Source organism: Cyprinodon tularosa, unplaced genomic scaffold (assembly GCF_016077235.1).
Source record: "Cyprinodon tularosa strain WSP-4 unplaced genomic scaffold, ASM1607723v1 ctg1, whole genome shotgun sequence".
Taxonomy (NCBI): Eukaryota; Metazoa; Chordata; class Actinopteri; order Cyprinodontiformes; family Cyprinodontidae; genus Cyprinodon; species Cyprinodon tularosa.
Genome location: NW_024037781.1, coordinates 636,384 through 657,909, shown reverse-complemented (window position 1 = coordinate 657,909; position 21,526 = coordinate 636,384). Strand labels below are relative to the sequence as shown.

Here is a 21,526-nt window from a genome sequence, read left to right as displayed (position 1 = left end):
TTATACCATATATATATTTTTTTATTTTAGTTTTTTAGGATTGCTAATGATTATTTTGTTTTTACTTTTGTTTATTTTATTTTTCGATTAATAATCTGATAGCCAAAGGTTCCTGAAAGTAGTTTTTTTTAAACGAAATTAAACAGGTGAAACTAGAACGTTTCTGCCAGACAAAAAAGTTTTCTTCATATTAATGCACATTTTTTTATACATTTTTTTTTACAATTTTTATATAATTACTGCTCTAAGTGGGTTACTCTGTCAGCTAAAGTTGTTTTACAGTCTCTATACTCCAGTTAAAGATTAATCCATTACTAAATTAGTTGACGATTATTTCAAGAATCGATTAATAACGATTAATCCGATTAATTGTTTCAGCTCTACGCAGAATAACAACCAAAATAACTGTTTCTTTTCTTTCTAAAAAAAAAAATCCTAGCGATTAGATTGTAATTTGACACACTTTACATTATAAAAGAGTAGATATTCTTTTAATCATCACATTCGAAGTGACCTTAATTTAAAGGCCAATGAAATTCGAGCTGTGAAAATACTTTTTAATGTTTCACAATAAACCATGGATATATATAGCAAACTAAATGTTTGCAGCTCAGGGTGTCACACAGTCAGGTAGTTTATCAGATATAAACACACATAGAAGAACAAAACTGATGTCACCCTGAGCCATGGAAGCCCAAGAAGGACATTGATGTGCAGAAAAAAGATTGACACCGTATAGATATGTATAGAGTAGTGCTGCAACTAACAATTATTTTGCAAATTGATTAATCTGATTATTTTTTGATTAATTGATTAATAATTGGATAGCCAAAGGTTCCTTAAAGATGATTTTTTTATGACATTAAACAAGGTGAAACTAAAAAAGGTTTTTACTTGAGAATTCCTGGATAGAGCATATTGACAGATGGAAAAGGGTATTTTTTTTAATCTAAAATGCAAAATGTTTAAATATTTGCAATTTTGGTAAAAGTACCGCACTAAGTGGGTTGTTCTGTCAGCTAATGGCATGTTTTAGAGTCTCTATGCTCCAGTTAACAATTAATTGATTACTGAATTAGGTGATTATTTCAATAATCGATTAATATGATTGTTTCAGCCCATATACAGGTGCTGGTCATAAAATTAGAATATCATGAAAAAGTAGATTGATTTCAGTAATTCCATTTAAAAAGTGAAACTTGTATATTATATTCATACATTACATACAAACTCATATATTTCAGATGTTTATTTTGTTTAATTTTGATGATTACAAATGACAACAAATGAAAATCCCAAATTCATCATATCAGAAAATTAGAATATTACTGAAGACCAATAAAAACAAAGGATTTATAGAAATGTTGGCCAACTGAAAAGTATGAACATGAAAAGTATGAGCATGTACAGCACTCAGTATTTAGTTGGGCCTCCTTTGGCCTGTATTACTGCAGCAATGCGGCGTGGCATGGAGTCCATCAGTCTGTGGCACTGCTCAGGTGTTATGATAGCCCAGGTTGCTCTAATAGTGGCTTTTAGCTCTTCTGAATTGTTGGGTCTGGTGTATTGCATCTTCTTCTTCACAATACCCCATAGATTTTCTATGGGGTTAAGGTCAGGAGAGTTTGCTGGCCAATTAAGAACAGGGATACCATGGTCCTTCAACCAGGTACTGGTAGCTTTGGCACTGTGTGCAGGTGCCAAGTCCTGTTGGAAAATGAAATCTGCATCTCCAAAAAGTTGGTCAGCTGCAGGAAGCATGAAGTGCTCTAAAACTTCCTGGTATGTGGCTGCGTTGACCCTGGACCTCAGAAAACACAATGGACCAACACCAGCAGATGACATGGCACCCCAAACCATCACTGACTGTGGAAACTTTACACTGGACTTCAAGCAACGTGGATGAAGTGCCTCTCTTCTTTTCCTCCAGACTCTGGGACCTTGATTTCCAAAGGAAATGCAAAATTTACTTTCATCAGAGAACATGACTTTGGACCACTCACCAGCAGTCCAGTCCTGTTTCTCTTTAGCCCAGGCAAGACGCTTCTGACGCTGTCTGTGGTTCAAGAGTGGCTTGACACAAGGAATGCGACAGCAGAAACCCATGTCTTTCATACGTCTGTGTGTGGTGGTTCTTGAAGCACTCACTCCAGCTGCAGTCCACTCTTTGTGAATCTCCCCCACATTTTTGAAGGGGTTTTGTTTCACAATCCTCTCCAGGGTGCGGTTATCTCTCTTGCTTGTACACTTTTTTCGACCACATCTTTTCCTTCCCTTCGCCTCTCTATTAATGTGCTTGGACACTGAGCTCTGTGAACAGCCAGCCTCTTTAGCGATGACCTTTTGTGTCTTGCCCTCCTTGTGCAAGGTGTCGATGGTCGTCTTTTGGACAACTGTCAAGTCAGCAGTCTTCCCCATGATTGTGTAGCCTATAGAACTAGACTGAAAGACCATTTAAAGGCTTTTGCAGGTGGTTTGAGTTAATTAGCTGATTAGAGTGTGGCACCAGGGGCCATCAATTTTGAACCTTTTCACAATATTCTAATTTTCTGATATGATGAATTTGAGATTTTCATTTGTTGTCATTTGTAATCATCAAAATTAAACAAAATAAACATCTGAAATATATGAGTTTGTATGTAATGTATGAATATAATATACAAGTTTCACTTTTTAAATGGAATTACTGAAAAAATCAAAAATTTCAAAATTGATGGCCCCTGGTGCCACACTCTAATCAGCTAATTAACTCAAACCACCTGCAAAAGCCTTTAAATGGTCTTTCAGTCTAGTTCTATAGGCTACACAATCATGGGGAAGACTGCTGACTTGACAGTTGTCCAAAAGACGACCATCGACACCTTGCACAAGGAGGGCAAGACACAAAAGGTCATCGCTAAAGAGGCTGGCTGTTCACAGAGCTCAGTGTCCAAGCACATTAATAGAGAGGCGAAGGGAAGGAAAAGATGTGGTCGAAAAAAGTGTACAAGCAAGAGAGATAACCGCACCCTGGAGAGGATTGTGAAACAAAACCCCTTCAAAAATGTGGGGGAGATTCACAAAGAGTGGACTGCAGCTGGAGTGAGTGCTTCAAGAACCACCACACACAGACGTATGAAAGACATGGGTTTCTGCTGTCGCATTCCTTGTGTCAAGCCACTCTTGAACCACAGACAGCGTCAGAAGCGTCTTGCCTGGGCTAAAGAGAAACAGGACTGGACTGCTGGTGAGTGGTCCAAAGTCATGTTCTCTGATGAAAGTAAATTTTGCATTTCCTTTGGAAATCAAGGTCCCAGAGTCTGGAGGAAAAGAAGAGAGGCACTTCATCCACGTTGCTTGAAGTCCAGTGTAAAGTTTCCACAGTCAGTGATGGTTTGGGGTGCCATGTCATCTGCTGGTGTTGGTCCATTGTGTTTTCTGAGGTCCAGGGTCAACGCAGCCACATACCAGGAAGTTTTAGAGCACTTCATGCTTCCTGCAGCTGACCAACTTTTTGGAGATGCAGATTTCATTTTCCAACAGGACTTGGCACCTGCACACAGTGCCAAAGCTACCAGTACCTGGTTGAAGGACCATGGTATCCCTGTTCTTAATTGGCCAGCAAACTCTCCTGACCTTAACCCCATAGAAAATCTATGGGGTATTGTGAAGAAGAAGATGCAATACACCAGACCCAACAATTCAGAAGAGCTAAAAGCCACTATTAGAGCAACCTGGGCTATCATAACACCTGAGCAGTGCCACAGACTGATGGACTCCATGCCACGCCGCATTGCTGCAGTAATACAGGCCAAAGGAGGCCCAACTAAATACTGAGTGCTGTACATGCTCATACTTTTCATGTTCATACTTTTCAGTTGGCCAACATTTCTATAAATCCTTTGTTTTTATTGGTCTTCAGTAATATTCTAATTTTCTGATATGATGAATTTGAGATTTTCATTTGTTGTCATTTGTAATCATCAAAATTAAACAAAATAAACATCTGAAATATATGAGTTTGTATGTAATGTATGAATATAATATACAAGTTTCACTTTTTAAATGGAATTACTGAAATCAATCTACTTTTTCATGATATTCTAATTTTATGACCAGCACCTGTATATATATATATGGCAGGTGATGGCTAACCAACCAGACATCGTGTTGATCGACAAACAGCAGAAGAAGGCAGTAGTGATAGATGTGGCAATCCCAAGCGACAGCACCATCAAGAAGAAAGAACACGAGAAGCTTGAGAAATACCAAGGACTAAAGGAGGAGCTAGAAAAGATGTGGAAAGTGAGAGCAGCAGTGGTGCCAGTGGTAATTGGAGCACTGGGGGCTGTGACCCCCAAACTGGGAGAGTGGCTACAGCAGATTCCAGGTAAAACATCAGAGGTCTCTGTCCAGAAGAGCGCAGTCCTGGGAACAGCTAAAATACTGCGCAGAACCCTCAAACTCCCAGGCCTCTGGTAGAGGACCCGAGCTTGAGGATGACGCATACCACCCCACGAGGGGTGAGAAAACAGTTTTTTTGGGGTTTTTATATATATATATATATATATATATATATATATATACTTTTTTTGTGGGGACAATGTTTATAATTTTCACAAACATATCAAAAACCCATTGAAAATGTATTCTCTTTTTGCAAGTTTTTTCCTTTATTTTAAAATCTAAAAAAGAACAGTGGTTCTTTAAAAATGACATTTCTCCGGTCGTAGATAAGAAATTAGCTCTACTGATGTCAAAAATGTCTTTTTGGATTGTGAAGGTTGCAGACCCCCTGCCTTAAACCTTTTAATGCTATATATTAGTATCTTTAAGTATTTTAGAATATAATAAATATTTTTTAGGGAATTAATGATAATTAAATGCTGTATAACAGATGCTCATGTAGCAGTTAACACAATTCAGCATATTCATAGTTAATTTAAAACACTATTTAACTAGAGGAATAACTAGGGTGCACATATCTGCGCCCCCCTTTAATGTTTTTGGTGTATTCTAAAAGCACAAAAGCTAAAAACCTTCTCCTTTGGTTAACTATTAGAAGGTAAATCCTCATGCTTTGTAATCTGTCCTGCTAGTTTTTAATTTCCCATCATTGTCAACACAATCAAAAACCTTTAATTTCTTAGCTTTGCATTCCTCTTTTCCACAAACAGTTGGAATTTCACACATTTATCATTTATAAGTTAAAAGCAGAGATAACTAACCAATAGTGGAGAACATTCTGCGTCATTGGTGAAGGTTGCCTCAGGAAAGGCGTCTGAAACTTAAAGGAAAATAAAAAGGAACACCAAATGATTGTTATAGGCTGGGATCAAAATAGAGATGAAGAGGAGAGTGCAGTCAAACAGGAGAGGAGTGTGATAGACTAATGCTTCTAGGATTTAGGGAGATCTGACATGTTACTGATTTGGAGACAATTCCAACGTCTATTGGTCAGGAGGATTAGCTAGAGATGCTCATTTGGATTAACCAGGGTGGATATGATTAAAGATTAGATCAGTTAGAGCTAAGGTTGGGTTATTTAGATGAGCTCAGTGTGCTATGAAGCATCCTTTGTTCCTAAGTTTCTAATGCATACAGATGGAAAACATAAAAAGAGGTGTGCTCACTACTCTTAAATCTGCAAATGTCTATAAGGTGGCAAATGAATGTGGTATTCTTCTACCCAGTTAAACATATAAATACATTTGGATAGAATATATTGTAGTATATAAACATTTACAATCAACAGACTGTATTTTGCCTCACCAATTAATTTATTGTAAATTTAGCAGCACATTTTGGTGAAGTAGATGTAAGGTTATATATGAATAAATTAATAATAAATTTAGAAATAATAATTTTATTTGTATTTTTGTTTGGAAGCTCTCTGCAGTGGTTGCACACAATGACTGTTTGCCCCACATTATTTTCAAGTGAAATAAAAGCTGGGTAAATCCCCTCAATAAATATGATGGAAAAACAAGTACTCTGAAATTGGAGGACTGCAAATGATACAATAAATGGCAAAAAAATAAATAAAAATACATATTAATACAATTAAACCTTTACAAAATAGTATTTGGAGCTGGACAGGCACACCACCTGACATATTGACACTTTTAGGCAAGTACAAAAACAAAAAAACAATAAGAAATTTCTGTTTTTATTTTCAGAGTAAGTGCATAGCAGTGAAAAAATACTACTTACATGGCATATCTTTATGCATTTAAACAATTTTTAACAGACAATAAATTTTTAATTGAGGCGGTTTTGTTTTGTAGGTAAAATGTGAAAACTACTATGTCCAATAATATATACTTTGATGAAAAGGTTTTAAATGTTTTTCCTCGGATGACTTTTTCATGGATAGCTATAGCACCACATATATATTATTTATATAAATATATATGGTGCTATAGCTATATATTTTGACAAATTTACAATGATGCCATTTCACACAGACTGGCTAGCTAGTTTGTCTAGATATGGGATCTGAAGGATGACAGCGCGTGCAAAGAACGGGAGCTTATTTTTATTTTTGTATCATTATTATTTTAATGCATCATTTATTTAAAGCTAAAAAATGCTTGAAATTTGTCTCAAGAAAGTGTATATTGACTGGTTTGTTGATTAACTTGGATTTTTGGAAGAAGTGTGAATCTCATTTAGCCTTGATTAATCCCATATGAAGAAGTGGCTAGCTGTTAAGTTTAAAGGAGAAGCCTTTTCTGAATAAGCATTTGGTATTTAAACACTATTATAGCTGGACCACTTCACTTATAGATTATTTCATTGTTGTGTCGGTGGTATTTATTGGGAGTTGTGACACATTTTAGTATGTTTTTGGGAAATAAACCACAAAAGACCATCCAGGGTGAAGCAGGGTAGTGGCAGTATGATGATCTGGATTTATTTATTTTTTTTTAGATGGGAAAGTTCCAAAAACTCTAAAATTAGAGCCAAAAACTTAAGAAAGGAAGAATGAGTTTAGGGGAGGAAAACGATAATTACAAAAGAACATTGCGGGTATTTATATTTTATTTTTTTAGAACTGACCGATTTTTTCTATTAAATTTCAAAGAGAAGATACAATATTAAGTGATGAAATTATTCATTAGGCTCTAATTTAACCAATACAAAAATTGGCTTTATTTAATTTCTTTCATTTATTATGATTCTGATTTACAGCTTTTTTTTAAAGCAACAAATACATTTGCAGAAGAGCAATGAAATTATTTTTCACACAGAAAAGTTATGGATTGCAAAGTGGTGGAGGGGAGTCTTAATTTTTGGGATATAGAACATGTAATTGGTTGTTTTTCCGTTCCCTGTATCCAAGCAGGTTAATAGAAAATTGAGTGAAAGGAAAAAGTGTCATGTAAAAGGATTCTGAACTTACATGTGTTTTGAAATTTTGCCAGAATATCTCATCCAGAAGGCGTTCTGGAGTAGGGCATCCCCTCACATCACACTAAAACAAAGTTTCTCCACATTAATTGATCATAAGAGGTCTTGAGATAAAGGTGTAAACTTCTTTACGCCTACATTTTCTGGTTGTTTGGTCCATTTTACACAGATACGCTCCGTATGCACCTGCTGTGTACATATCCACACAAACAAGCGACACCGACGGCTAATGGTGTTCAGACTGAGCGCGGTGCCTGCGGTGATTTCTGCTCTGCGTTTCAGATGCACAGTGTTAACACCCTGAACTGCATCCTCAAATAGGCAGAGCTTCAGCTGCATTAATCTGACACCTCACTGACACTACATGTGGTGCTGTTGTTTCAGAGATATTAAATATAACTTTTTTAGGCCATCCAGAGGTCAACTATCCCCCCCCCCCCCCCCCCCCCCCCCCCCCCCCATTAAGCTACAAGTTGAATCATACTTTATTTGTGCAGGCAAAACTGTCATTTATGCCGATTTGGTTTTTAAGATAGAATTATTTTTAACTTCGGCCAATGAAGTCACCATCCTGTTAACGTAGCAGTTAATGCTGCTCTCATTTCCTGATATAAAGTTATTACATAACATCACAAGTCATTTCTGTGGGGGTAATGAATGCAACAGTGGGCATGTTTGCCTGATTTAGTGGCTGGAATTATGGTTTAATATTTAGTAAATCACCACACCCTTTGCTTTGGACCTGCTGTTACCCTGGCAACCCCATAGCTTTTCCTGTCAAGGTCTCGCTGTCGGCATTTCACAATAAAAGCACAGGTGAAACGTAACATCAAGGACTGCTGCGAAATTGTTCTCAATTAACAACTTTTGAATCGCCTTGGGGAGATCATTCTTTTTTGTAAAAATCCCAAAAGCTCTGATTCATTCAAATTCAGCAGGACTTCCTTGAAAATCTACCCGCTCGTGATTTATATAGTTATTCTATGTGAATCAACCGCATCCGGTCAGAACGCACCATAAAGGATGCAGAGAATACTGTTAGGAAGTTTTTTTTCCATAAATAAAAATTTCCTTTCCTATTGGCGCATCTCTGATCAATTCAGTGTGACTAAACTGCCTTTTTATTGGTCTCATGCAATACTCTAAATTTGTGAGCCGTCATCATCAAATTAAAACAGAGGGATGTAAGAAAACCAAAGTTGGATAAATCAAACAACTCAAAATAATGATGCTGTAGAAAAAAACATCATATCTTTCTTAAAAATCTGCTACCTCACCCTGCAGCATTTTGGTTTATTATTAGCCTCCCATCTTGATCATCTGTATTTCCCAATGTGGAAAGATGCCTTTTTCCCCCTCTTTATCTGAACCGTGGATAAAAAAGATTGTAAACATAATGTTGCTTTTTCAAGCGAGTGATACAAGAATCAACTTCTTTTTTTAATTTTCTTTTTAAAGAATACTCTAATAAACTGTAAAATAAAACTTATTCATAAAGTGCAAAATGCATTCAGGCAAGTCTTTGGGAAAACAACCACCATACAATTACCATCAATCAAAAACCAGTTTTCTCATGAAAACAAACAAACAATAACAAAACTAAGTTATGCATTTTATCTTATATTACTCCTCACATATATTACTTTATAAGATTCACGTAAATATTATGTGCATACTGTTTGACATCTTACAGATTACTTTCTGGATGAACTCTCTTGTCGTACCCAAATGATTCAAATCACTTAATACATTTTGATATCAGAAATGAATGACCTGATTATATATTGTAAAATAATTTGCAACATGTTTTGGTTATTTTCCCCCTGTAGAATCTGTCTGGTAACATGACTTAAGCTAGAAGACATTAGGAAGTAAACTGTAAGGTGTTGGTAGAAGAAATTCAAGAACAGATGAGAAAAGGAAGCTAATCTGAAAAGGGCTACAAAGCTTTTTCTATTATGTATGAAAGTGTGGAGGACCACAGCGAAAGATGTTATGAGAAACATCTAAAGGTAAAAGATCTTGATGATCTCCTAGAAGTTAGGGAAACATTAGTTGTTAGCACTGCATTTCAGAGACAGACCATCACAGTGAGGATCAAATATGGTGGTGGTAGTGTGATAATGTGGGTCTAATTTGCTTCTTTGAAACCTGGATAACCAACAACTTGGTTCACACAGTAGAACAATTATCTGGTGTATGCTGCCAAGTCCATCTAAAGTGTGGACGTCTATCCAGCCCAGATCATTTGGGGTGACCTTAAACGGGACATTCAGGCTGGAAAACCCTCCAATTTTGACTGAATTAAAGCAACTCTGCTCAAACAAGTGCGCCAAAATGTTCCCTACAGCCACAGAAAGATTTACTGTGAGTAATGTGATGGATGTTACTAGGTTTTCACATAAAGCCAGGTTGGTGTGGTTGCTGTGACCTCCTCAAATCCTGCTTGGTATTAACTCAATTTATCTTTGTTTGTTGTAACGATCATTTAAGTGCGACAAAAACAAATCAAACAAAAGACGTACAAACTCGAATGATGTCCCCCCAAATCTAAGCCCCTGATCAGGGTTTGTCCATTCATCCTTTCACAGCTGATGTTCAGCTGACAGTAGGTGAACTCCTGGTCTTGGAGCATAGCTTCTTGTTCCTGTAGTCCTGTTCAGCCTGCCTGCTGCGTTTGCCGATGCAACCATCTAGAAAAACAATAAGGTTGCAAAGTTTCATGCTAGGCGCTAACATGCATATTGGTAGTAAAAATACAAACAAAGGTAGTGAGATGTAACCTACTTGCAAGATGAGAAGAAAGACCTGGGGATATAGAAGGGTCTCGTTGCCACTGTGAGAAAATAAACATGGTTTATTCTTAAATGCAGTAAAACCTACTATATTATATACATATTGTATTTTTATTTGCTACCAAGAAACTAGTTTTTTAAAATCGTATTTCCTCAGATTTTCTGAAGGTCTCCTCGTGCATTTCAGAAATACTAAAACATGAAGCCATGTGCTTTAAAATAATGAAAAACGGACAAAAGGATAAAAAAATTTAAAAAGTTCAACTTCAAACGGCAGAAAATAGCGACAAAGACAGAACAGAACGGACTTTGCTCCGGAAACTAAACAAAAGGCTTTATTTTTTTTTTTTTTACTGAAATTGGAGCTTCTTGGTAACTAGGGTTAGGCATTCTCACTCTTACTTTACGTCTTAACAGATACCCGCCTCGTTTCCTAGGCGTTCTTGATAGAATGTAAGGCACTTTAACATTTATGTGCCGAACCTAGGAATAATTTTAAGCGTAACTAAATTTGTTGTTTATTTTAAATCTGTTTCATATGGTAAAACCCGCTAACTGAATGACCGAGTTTGAAACCGCACAAAAGTAAAACATCACTACTTCCACGTCTAGTTGAATAGAAATTAAAGCGTTCAAATTTAGAGAATACTCAGATCTATTGGTGTCATAGATTTAAGACTTAAGGCGAGGGTACACTGTAGGATTTTTCACCCTTTTCGGGCCGATTTTCCAGTTTTGCCGGAATTTTCTGGACCAGGCCGAGTTTCTTTGTGCGTCCTGCGTTGTGTGGTATATAGGGGGGTAACGGGGGAGATCAGGCTCTCACGACCAGGGGAGGAGCTAGGATTCTCGGAGATCAGAGGCTTAGCCCTGAGGGTGAAGATAAGAGAGTAGACTTTCTGGTAAATCCCGTTCTAATGTAAAATAAGACAGATTACTGGATTAAAATATTTCTAGTATACTACATGCTATCACACATAAATTCCCCCTCCATAACATGGGAATAAATTAATTTACCTGCAAGTCTTTAACTGTGTTTATTCCTCTCTTCATCAACAACAAACTTTTTGGATTTGGGGACGTTTGATCATTATTTGCCAAAGTTATGAGGGGGGAAACATATATTTTAGCCAGCTGATATGATCCATTCCCCCCATAACATGGGAAACAATTAACAAATCCTGTGAATTTTGAGACTGTGTTTCTCCTATATTATGTTTAAAACATTTATTATTTTATATTTTGAAATCCAAAATATGACTGTTTGTTTGATGATCTTTATGAATTGTATTTTCAATTCTCAATTCAAAATGTGTGGAGGAGCATTGCTCCAGACATTTGGTTTGAACTTTCTTTTGGAATATTTGTAAATTGTTAGAAAAACATTTTAATAGAAAATATATTTCATAAAGATCATCAAAGGGGGAACAGATTATATCAGGTGGCTAAAATATATGATTTCCCTCTTATAAACCTGCAAATAATGATCAAATGTCACCAAATACACAGGTTTTGTTGTTGATGAAGAAAGGAATAAACACAGTTAAAGACTTGCAGGTGAATTAATTTCTTCCACGCTAGTGGTGACAACTTCTTCTGCCCGGTAACGCTACAGACTGCTTTCCTGTACATGCTGCCACTATCTGGTGAATTCCAGTACTGCACATTTTACTCATATCAGCTCAGAAGCGAGATCTTGGGCTCTTAGGGAAACATCCGCGGCTGTAGCCCATGTAGCCGCCCCCTAGATCCGCCACTGCTCACAACCACCTCCCGATCAGGAATCGTGAGGTCAGGAGAAAATCAAAGATGTTTGAAATTCAGTCGGCCCTCATAAGGTGTTCGTGAGCAAGTCCTGCTGTTGAAGCAAAGCTACAAGCGTCCATGACCATCTACGTGTCGATTTAGCAGAACCGTTCTTCTTCCTTCCATATTGATGAGTCCAACCAACGGCATCTTTTGGAGTCCAACCTTTTTGGACGTACAGTGTGAGCAGTTAGATCGCATCACAGTGTCAGCCGCACACTGTGAGAACATACAGTACATCGTGAGGTGTGAACTTTTAAACGCTGCAAATTCATCGTACAGTTTGAGTTGTAGCTGAGTACAAAGATTAAGAATTTTGTACAGTGTAGAGATTAAAAGAGATTAAATACGTTAAAAGGTTTCAAACCAAAAACTGTTGACCATAGCAGTGGTGGCATTACGGTGCGGGACTGCTTCTCTACTGGCTCCATAAAGTTGATTCCACGCTAAAGAAGCACGTCTTTGACCAAATTGTTCTATTTCACCTCAAATTAGCAGTGTGGTATTTAAAACGTTGGCACTTCTGCTTTAGTTTTTGTATGTTTTTTGGGTAAAGCCTACTTTTCCTAAGTTCATCAGCTGTAAAACATGATAGATTAGCTAAAAGGGGCTTCCTCTTAAAAGTAAAGATTACACTTTTGAGAGACTTTCAGCAGGGGCGGAGCTAGACGGGGCCATGGCCATCCACAGCCAATCATTGGCCACCCCTACCAGTTTTTCCCTCTAATACAGATGGTGGCAGCAGTAATACTCACAAGATTATTCAAAACATTTTAATTTTCCATATACTAACAATTACTTAACAAAAAATATTGTGGTTAATAATCCACATCAATATGCTAACATTAAAGAAGGTAAATACAGAATTCATGCTCTTTACAGAGCTAAATTTTGTTTTATGGGGTAAAGAGAAAATAATGCGTCTCTGCAACTCATCTAAGAGTCTTTAGTGAAATCACAGATAAATAACTATTTTAATAAAAGCTTATTAAATAATCAAATTATGTAGATATTAGTGTTTGTAGATATACATTTTATGCAGAAGGATTATTGATAAAAGTAGGTAAATAATGAAAATGGAAAAGATGTTCACCCAGAACTCAAACCTAAAAGAATTTTATCCACTAAACCTTTTATCCAGAAAGCACGGATGTTTAAATATATGTGTCTATTTGTTAGGAAAGGCTGTAGGAAAGTATAGTTTGTCTTTTTTTTACAAAATATGGAGGTATTGCTCGTTAATTTTCCTGTTGGAACAGTGTAGATTGAGGCTGAGGTTCTGGCTACGCCTCTGACTTTCAGAAACCCTGGAGAACTAAAAAAACAAAACACTTCTACAGAGATTTCTTGTTCCTTCAGGGGAAAAATAAAGAACTTTTAATTGTCTCTGATGCTAGTAGCCAATAGTGAACTTGAACTCACGACGAACTTGTCGATGTCCTTCAGCGAGCCGAATCTTAAGTAGGATATGTCCCCTTTATCTTTGTCCCTGTCCTGGTCTGAGGTGTAGATGTGCGTAACTCCAGCCCCTCTTATCAAAGGAACGCACTCATCACACGGACATTTGGTCACAAACAGCATGGTTAGCTCACCCGGTTTGATATCCCGTGTTCTGAAAACACCAGGAAGACGAGACATATATACGTATTACTTGACAAGCAGGTGTTTCTTTTTTGCTACAGCACTGCAGACAAGCTGACCTGAAGGTGAGGGCGTTCTGTTCTGCGTGGATGATGTATCTGTATTTGCGTCTCTGTCGGTCCTCCTGCTTATTGTCCATCTGTGGAAACTCGGCGTACTTTGAGCCTGCAGGGTAGGCGTTGTACCCGCACCCGACCAAATCCAGGCAGCCCGTTCCACGGCAGTTAGACTGAGAGGAGGGGAAGCATTAAGAGGCTTAAACATCTAATGCTACTTTCTTTATTTTGTGTTCAGGGTATCCTTTAGTTTTAGGAATCTGTTCACATAAACCTCTCTAACAGAAATTCAGTGTAATAGCACCCCCTATAGACAAAAAGAGGTTACAGCAGTCACTTGCACTAAGGGGACACATTATTTTAACTGCGTCTCAACAGGAAACATTGCTGTGAGGATTTCAAATCAGTGAAATAATATGTGGACTTATCTCACTCCAATTGACATCTTAACGAAGGAGTGTTTTACTAAAGAACCTGCGCTGAAACGAAGAAATCTTACCGACTGTCCTCTCGCCCAAATAACAGCACCCACTCCCACTTTGGGATCCTCTGCAACAATAATGAGAAAAATAAAGTCAGACACCTACACTGTAGAATCACCTTTATCCTTTTAAAAATGTTTCAGATATAATAATCCTGCAAGCTTTCATCAATACAAGAGCAATTTCTGAGTGATGTGCGCTTATTGTAATCACAGGAGGATCACACATTTGCATGTCCAAAATAAACGGTTAAATAAAAAAAAAAAGTGCATAAAAAAAGTGCATAAAATAAGTATAAGTATAATTTTTTTATTTATCCAATATATGATTTAATTATAAATCATAAAATGTGCAGGTAATTAATTAAAATACGATTAAAGAATTAATATTACATTTAAAATAATGAGTAAATGTCATTAAAAAAATTTTTTTTATTTAAAATTAAAATCTAACTTAACTTTATATTTATGAATTAATATATAGTTAAATAATTGTAATATTTAATATATTAATTTAATATTTAATATTATATTCTGAACTAAATAAATGAATGTAAATAAATGTATCATGGAATAAGTGAATTATGACATTTATTTAATAATGTCAGACATGGTTCAAATATTATGAATTTTTAAATATAAAATGAATTAAAAATCCCATTAAACAATGAAACCAAAAATGATCAAAATCATAATCAAATCTAAAAAAATACATCTATTTAAAAAGGAATATATTTTACTGTATGTATAAATGGAACTTAGCAGGAAATATCAACATGCATTTTTAGGGGGTCGTGAGCCTTTATTACTACATTTTTTGGGGTCACAGGCTGAAATGTTTAGCAAACCCCCTGCCACCTGTTTATCTACCGGTAATTCACACAAAATGTTTCATGAATTCATACAGATGACATCACATCCTGCTTTTAACAGTATGAACTTGAACTAAAATATCCAATGGAGCCAGAACACAAACCAGGAATCCGGTAAATTACACTCAAACAGCAGCAGTGATAAAGAATAGGTTAGCACATTATTACATTCTAAGCTAAGATGTACCAGCTTAAAGGAGCATGTTAATCATGTTATATGATTTTTTATATGTTTTTCTCAAAAAAAGTACCACTGGGGCATTATTTGCTGTTCTTTTTCTATGCATTGTTTTTGCTCCGTTTCTTAGTAAATAAAGCCCTTTGAGTAGATTTACAAAAATAACTTAAAATGACCAAAGATACGATTAGATCAGATTCAATTTAGTGCAACATTGCAATTACCTGGGAAACCAATTTTTTTAAATGTATTTCATTTGTGTCCATTCTAATAAAAGAAGAGTTCTTTTAGACTATGACCTTTAAAAAATGTATTTAATTAAAATATTTCTTACCTTGATGCCGTGTCCCTGTTTGCTTTAGTTAAGAACGGAAATGTTTTTTGTTCCTTAATGTTCTGATTGGAGGCTCTGGGGAGGATTCACCCTAAGTTAAAGGTACTGTTCATCAGTTTATTTAATTTATATCGTTTTTACTTCAGCTGCACCAAGCTGTTGCTTTACCCCGAGGCATTGCAGAATGGTGAAGCTCTATTAAAGGTATAGGGGACAATCTTTTATTTCCTGGTGGATCATCTAAATAAGTGGTCCTTCTAATTGTCAATCATTCTGGTGATATGTTTACGTAAGGCTGTCCTACGTGATTGTCCCGTTAGCTATCTTTTTATGCGCATGCGCACTTTCACACATCACTATATGTGGAGAGCTACGATTTCAGACAGTCATTGAAGCTCACCTTTCTCACCGTGGTTCTTTGAAAATGGCCAGGGGTCATAAGAGAAAATGTGTCTATGAAGTGTATGAGAAGAAAAGAAAGGCCTCAGAAGAGGCAGATATATCCCAGAATGCTTTGCGCAGAGAGCTCTCCTTGCAAAGCATTATGGGATTTGCTGTTACAGCGGTCCGCTGTCGCCATAGGCTGCTGCTACCCGACAGCAGCAACTGATAACAAAGATGGTGCAGTCACTGCGCAGTGGAGGAGTTACGTGAGCAATGGGGAGTGAAAAGTAGTGATCATCAGTACGAACGGTCAGTTAACTGCGTTTGCTATATAGTCCACTATATAGTCCCCTCTCTATATAGTGATTGAGGGATTTAGGGTGGACATTCAGACACAGTAAGCTGCTATAAGAACAGCAACTTTTAAACAGAGCGTGCACAAGGAGCCCTCGCATATGCATTTTTTCTTAAAGTGGAGAGGGTGGATCTTTTAAAAAATTCGAGAAAATCCTCCACAATACCTTTAAGTAGTTGCTTATTGCCACCTGTCTTGTTGTTTGCAGTATTGCCAGCAGGTGGCGGTATGTTTGTTTATGTCTGCTCATTGCAACTGGTATATCAGGACAGATGTTTGGTGTATATAACATTATAAATAACTATTTAATATTTTTTGTAGGGATATATAATGTAACTAAGCTCCTCTAATATATGCTAAATCACTTTCAGCACACTCTGATTTATAACAGATGAAAGATTTAAATCTAACCTTAGACAAATGATCAAACCAACCTGTCCTGTATGCCAGCAGCCTGGCCTGGACCATGCAGTGGTGAGCCACCTCTTGAGAAACATTCTCTCCATGAACAGGCACAGTGCTGGCCAAGTTTTCTCTGAATCAGAAAAAATCATGATCAATAATAGCAAAACAAGCTTATAAATCTGAAAGAACGAAATCCTAACCTGTAGAAGCCATAGTGATGTTGAGGCACGCCAGCAGCCACAGCAGCTAGAACCCCCACCAGCTCCGTCATGTTGTTCCTAAGGTTGGAGAAGTAGGGCTCCACGCAGAAATTCTCCAGGCCTATTTGGACCAAAATCCCCTTGTGTTGCAGAGACGTTCCAACCAGGAAGTGAGTGGAAAATTCTCTGAGGTGTCTTAGGCGTTCCCTGAAAAAGTATGAAAAAAAATAGAACACCTGAAATTGCAAACCGATCCAAATAGCTGTTATTTTCTAATTTCTTGTAAAAACAAGCATGTTTTCATCATCTGTACATGTAATGGCAGGTATTTCATGGATGGAACCATCTGGGCTCCAAGTAACCTGTCTGCACTTATGCAGAAAGGATGCTTGGAGGCCAGATAACTAACAATATGATACTGCAGCTGCAAATGCAGTCTGATACCTGTTAAAGAGTTCCTCTTTGTTCAGCTCTGGGTCATCCTCAGTCATCCTCTCCATGAAATCACTCTCTTTAGATGTTTCCTCCACAAACTGCACCAGATCCGGCGCCAGCGGCTGCAGCAGCACGCAGATGTGAGGGCGACTGTTGGACTTCAGTTTCTCTACTGCGACTGCGTCCAGCACAGCTTCCTCTGTCATGGCGAGAGACGAGCCGCCGGCGTTTGTTTGCGTCGACGACACGGACTTTAGCATAGTGACCTCTGGATCTCCAGGCCAAAAGGAGATCTGACTGACTCCAGCTGAAGGGAAGGAAGTGAAACCTTTAGGTAGAACTTTGGAATCATAGAGCAATTCCAAAGTTCAGTGTGTTTTCGAGGTGAAAAAGCGCCTAATAAAATCAGCGAATGGACGCAATAAAAATACACAATCGTAAATATATGTAATTACTGCTGCCTTTAAGCAATCTTTATTTAGCTACAGAAGCGTATTACATTCACATAGAAAAAGATAAATTGCTGTTTTTTCCCCCCAAATTAAGATAATTTTTACAAAATAAATCTAAATAATATTTTCTGAATTAACTCATTTTTACTTTCTTTCGGGATTCAGACACTGGTTGCTACTCATGGCCCGGTTGTTTCCCCCCCTCCCTCTTCTCTTCATGGTTTATCTTATTAATTCAGGAAAAATACAGAATGTTTTTATTTATTTTTATAAAAAATTAAGCCGTAAATAAAAAAAAAAAAACAGACCAAATTCTTTTTTTTTTTTCAGGTGAATGCAATACGCTCCTGTATATAGCTATGTCTCTTTCCTTATTTAGTTTCATTATGAGCTTATTTCAAATGGTGTTAAACTCAACGCTTCCCTTAACATTTTACACACAATACCCCAATATTTCAGTGTTACAGATTTATCACAATTAATTAAGGAAGAACGTATATATTCATGTTTAAATTTTAGATGAAGTACATGCAGCTTAAATTGAGCGACCTGACATAAATTCAAGTAATTGGACATGATTTGAAAAGGCACACAACTCTCTATATAAGGTGTCACTTTTCAGAGTGCAAACATATGGTTTGACAGAATCAAAGGCGGCAATAGAAAGTATTTAGTCCAAAGAAAGCAGTAGGAATGTTTATATACTGGAAATTCATCACAGTTTGTTTAGATTGCACAGGGATGGTATGGATATACAGTTTTGTTGGGTACTAGCTAGTGTTGCTGCGATACTGCATTAAATGTTGGTATTTTCGAGTACCAACAAATAGGGCACCAATACCATTTTGAGAGCCAAAAGTTTATGCAACTATTGTCACCCATTCCAGGCAGGCAATAAAATTTCTACTGGATTCACTTTGTATTAGCCTTTTTCAACAAAGCCATGATGTAATTATTTTACATCCAAGTAGTATGCAGTTCTTCATATATACACAAACGCATCAATTTCAAACAGATTGTATCGGCCGATACTGCACAGCCTGGTATCGGGGCCAAAAAATGGTATCGGTGCAGCACTAGCACCAGCACATCAAGGGGTAAAAGGAAACAAAACAGCAGATAAACTGGCTAGAAAGGGTTAAGAGAAGGAATTAATGTTACGTATTCAATTTGGGAAAGATGGGAGGAAAATAATAATTAAAGGAATAAAAATCTGGGAGAAAAGATGGAATGAAGGAAAGAAAGGAAGAGACTTTTATAGAATACAAATATCAGAGGAAAATGAATAATGATGAGATCGCTGGTAGACTACGTTTTATTAAAATACAGTGTCGTTATCAAATAGGGGGAAAAAATAATGATAGGTGTGTAGTTTTGCAGAAAGGGGAAATGTTTTACACATAATGAAATGTCATACACTTAGATGAGAGGGAAGATTTAAAAAAAGGGAACAGAAGGCAGGATGGGAATGGAGTTTAAGAGATAAAAATCTGGGAAGACTACAAAAACCTTTCTGCGCCTCTGAAGGGCCTGACGAGCTAATTGGGCTCCATGGATCATGAAAGGAAGACAGTCGGCTGACTGTCGGCGGGGTGATATGAAACCTAATGTTCACTCTGTCAAAGCTCCATTATCCCTCGGTGGAGAGAGAAGAACGTTCCAGAAGAACAACCATCCCTGCAGCAATCCCCCAGCCAAGCCAGTATGGCGGAGAGGCCAGATGAACGCCACTCCTTAATAAAAGGAATCCTCTCTAAAGTTTGTCAAAAAGCACCTGAAGGACTCTCAAAATAAACTTTTTTGGTCTTACAAGAAAAAGATTGAACTCTTTGGTGTGAATTTCATATTTGGAGGAAACCAGGGACCCCTCATTATCATACACATTCCATCCCTACAGTGAAGCATGGTAGTGGCAGCATCGTTCTATGTTTTTTTTTTCCTCTTTCAGAGGCAGCAAATAGCAGACAGCGACACAAGAATCCAGCGGAGATGTAGCAATGGAGAGAGGAGCGTTCCTAACCTCAATGTGGAGCAACGGCCCAAATCAAACAATCAGGATGTCACAGGAGAGGATCAAAAGCAATCTGTGACTCTGTGAGTGTCCCGAAGAACCATCCCGATGTTGCTGAAATGGGTCAAACTGCCAGCAGAGCTTAGCAAAGCTTTAGGCATCCAAAATACTTGAAGCTGGAATTGCTGCTGGAGGTGGAACAACAAACTGTTCAGCAAAGGCTGCACACAGTTAATTACTATGTATTTGACTTCTTGATTTTCTCTTTGTAATAAATGTGCAACAATCTATAAAATAAAATTACTGTTTGTCATAACAGGGTATTGCGTGTTGAATTTTGAGGGAAGAGATTGATTTAATACCTTTTGGAATAAGGCTGTGATATAGCTAAATATGGGAGAAGTGCAGCTCTGTGAATACCATACTTCTGACCTGGTGGTTTGTTTTTCTGTGTTCTTGGCTGCTTATTTTTTGTTAATGTACAATGTTGCTGTACAATCAGTGCGTTGATGCAATCAGATGTACATATCTTGCTCTAAATAAACTAAAATTATCTATCAAACATCCTTCTCACCATTTATGATCATCTTAAGGCAAGTGGCACATGGTCTCCTGGAGAAGTAGAGCTGACAGTCGGCCAGGTTTGCACCATGCTGGATGATAGCTGCTTGTCCAGCGTGAAGTTCAGTGCCTGAACAATGGAGTCCCAAAACTTTCCCTTCCTGTATCACTACCAGACCAGTCCTGTTGATCTAAATGCAGCACAGACTTGGTTAAAAATTTAAAACAATGATGCTTCTATTTAATGCATTTCACTAACCTGACTATTTTCACTGTCTTCAGGTTGCTCCCGGGGGAATAACTCCATCCACAAACTCAGCAGGGTAAACAGGTTCACCTTTGACAACCTGGGGCCATGACCTTGGTAAGACATCCCACAATTAAAATATTGCAATTGAGAATTATTTAAAAATGCTGGTGAAAATGTAGGCAGAATATATTACAACTAATGCATTATCAAGTCATAGCTCATCAAAGCAGATTTAATTCTGGACCTGTCATCATGGCAGTTTATTTCAGTTATTCTTAAATGCAAATATGAGAATTTTCTAGGATGTATGAGCAGTTTAAAGTGAGATTATTATCCTGATCAGTACAATAAACACCAAATCGTGTATCAAAAGCAGCAGTCGTTACTGTTTGCGTTATTACATGTTCTTTACGTTAGTAAACCAGCTGTTATAGTAAACCAGAAAACAACATAAAGCCTCCTACATCCAGCTCACCTTGTTTCCTGCTGTCAGTCTGGGTGCTGCTCTCTCTTGTTTCTCGACACGGACCGGACTGGTCCGGTTCGACTCGGTTCCATTTGATGCTATCGTCCATTCGGAACGTAAAGCAGGGAAAAGACTAATTTTGTTTCAGTTGCAGACGTAAGATGAGGAAGACTTCTTCGAGTATACACATAAACCTGGCTTATAGCTGACTAGTGGTTTCCGGCAGGGACTTTCAAAATAAAAGCTGTGATTAGCAGTAGCCATCATACTACCGACCATACATATTTAAAGTTAGCGATAATAGCACTCCAGTGTAAAAAAAACAACAACTTTTACTTAAAATTATTAGAGATTTAACAACTAACACATCAATATATTGTCATTTGTACGACAAACAATCATTATTCCGTAGTGAACTTCACCTAACTTCTCACATCCGATTTACTTCTGCA

The 21,526-nt window shown here is 37.3% G+C and overlaps 1 protein-coding gene across 1 annotated transcript; it reads right to left on the bottom strand.

Moving 5' to 3' along the window:
* Positions 1-9,398: 9,398 nt before the first annotated feature.
* On the bottom strand, positions 9,399-21,306 carry cdadc1 (cytidine and dCMP deaminase domain containing 1). The gene is made up of 11 exons (XM_038276588.1): positions 21,084-21,306; positions 20,618-20,718; positions 20,372-20,549; positions 17,344-17,641; positions 16,900-17,106; positions 16,729-16,829; positions 14,190-14,239; positions 13,694-13,863; positions 13,416-13,605; positions 10,180-10,228; positions 9,399-10,085 (listed from the first exon to the last, which is right to left on the bottom strand). The coding sequence occupies exons 1-11, from the start codon at positions 21,181-21,183 to the stop codon at positions 9,991-9,993; spliced, it is 1,539 nt and encodes a 512-aa protein (XP_038132516.1). The 5' UTR covers positions 21,184-21,306; the 3' UTR covers positions 9,399-9,990.
* Positions 21,307-21,526: the final 220 nt, after the last annotated feature.

Excerpts from the sequence above, each read along its gene's own strand:
- cdadc1 (XM_038276588.1), bottom strand. The coding sequence starts at position 21,183 with ATGGACGATAGCATCAAATGGAACCGAGTCGAACCGGACCAGTCCGGT. Across the intron at positions 13,606-13,693 it reads CAGAACGCCCTCACCTTCAG|AACACGGGATATCAAACCGG; the intron begins GTCAGCTTGTCT and ends TGGTGTTTTCAG. Across the intron at positions 10,086-10,179 it reads TCTTTCTTCTCATCTTGCAA|ATGGTTGCATCGGCAAACGC; the intron begins GTAGGTTACATC and ends TTGTTTTTCTAG.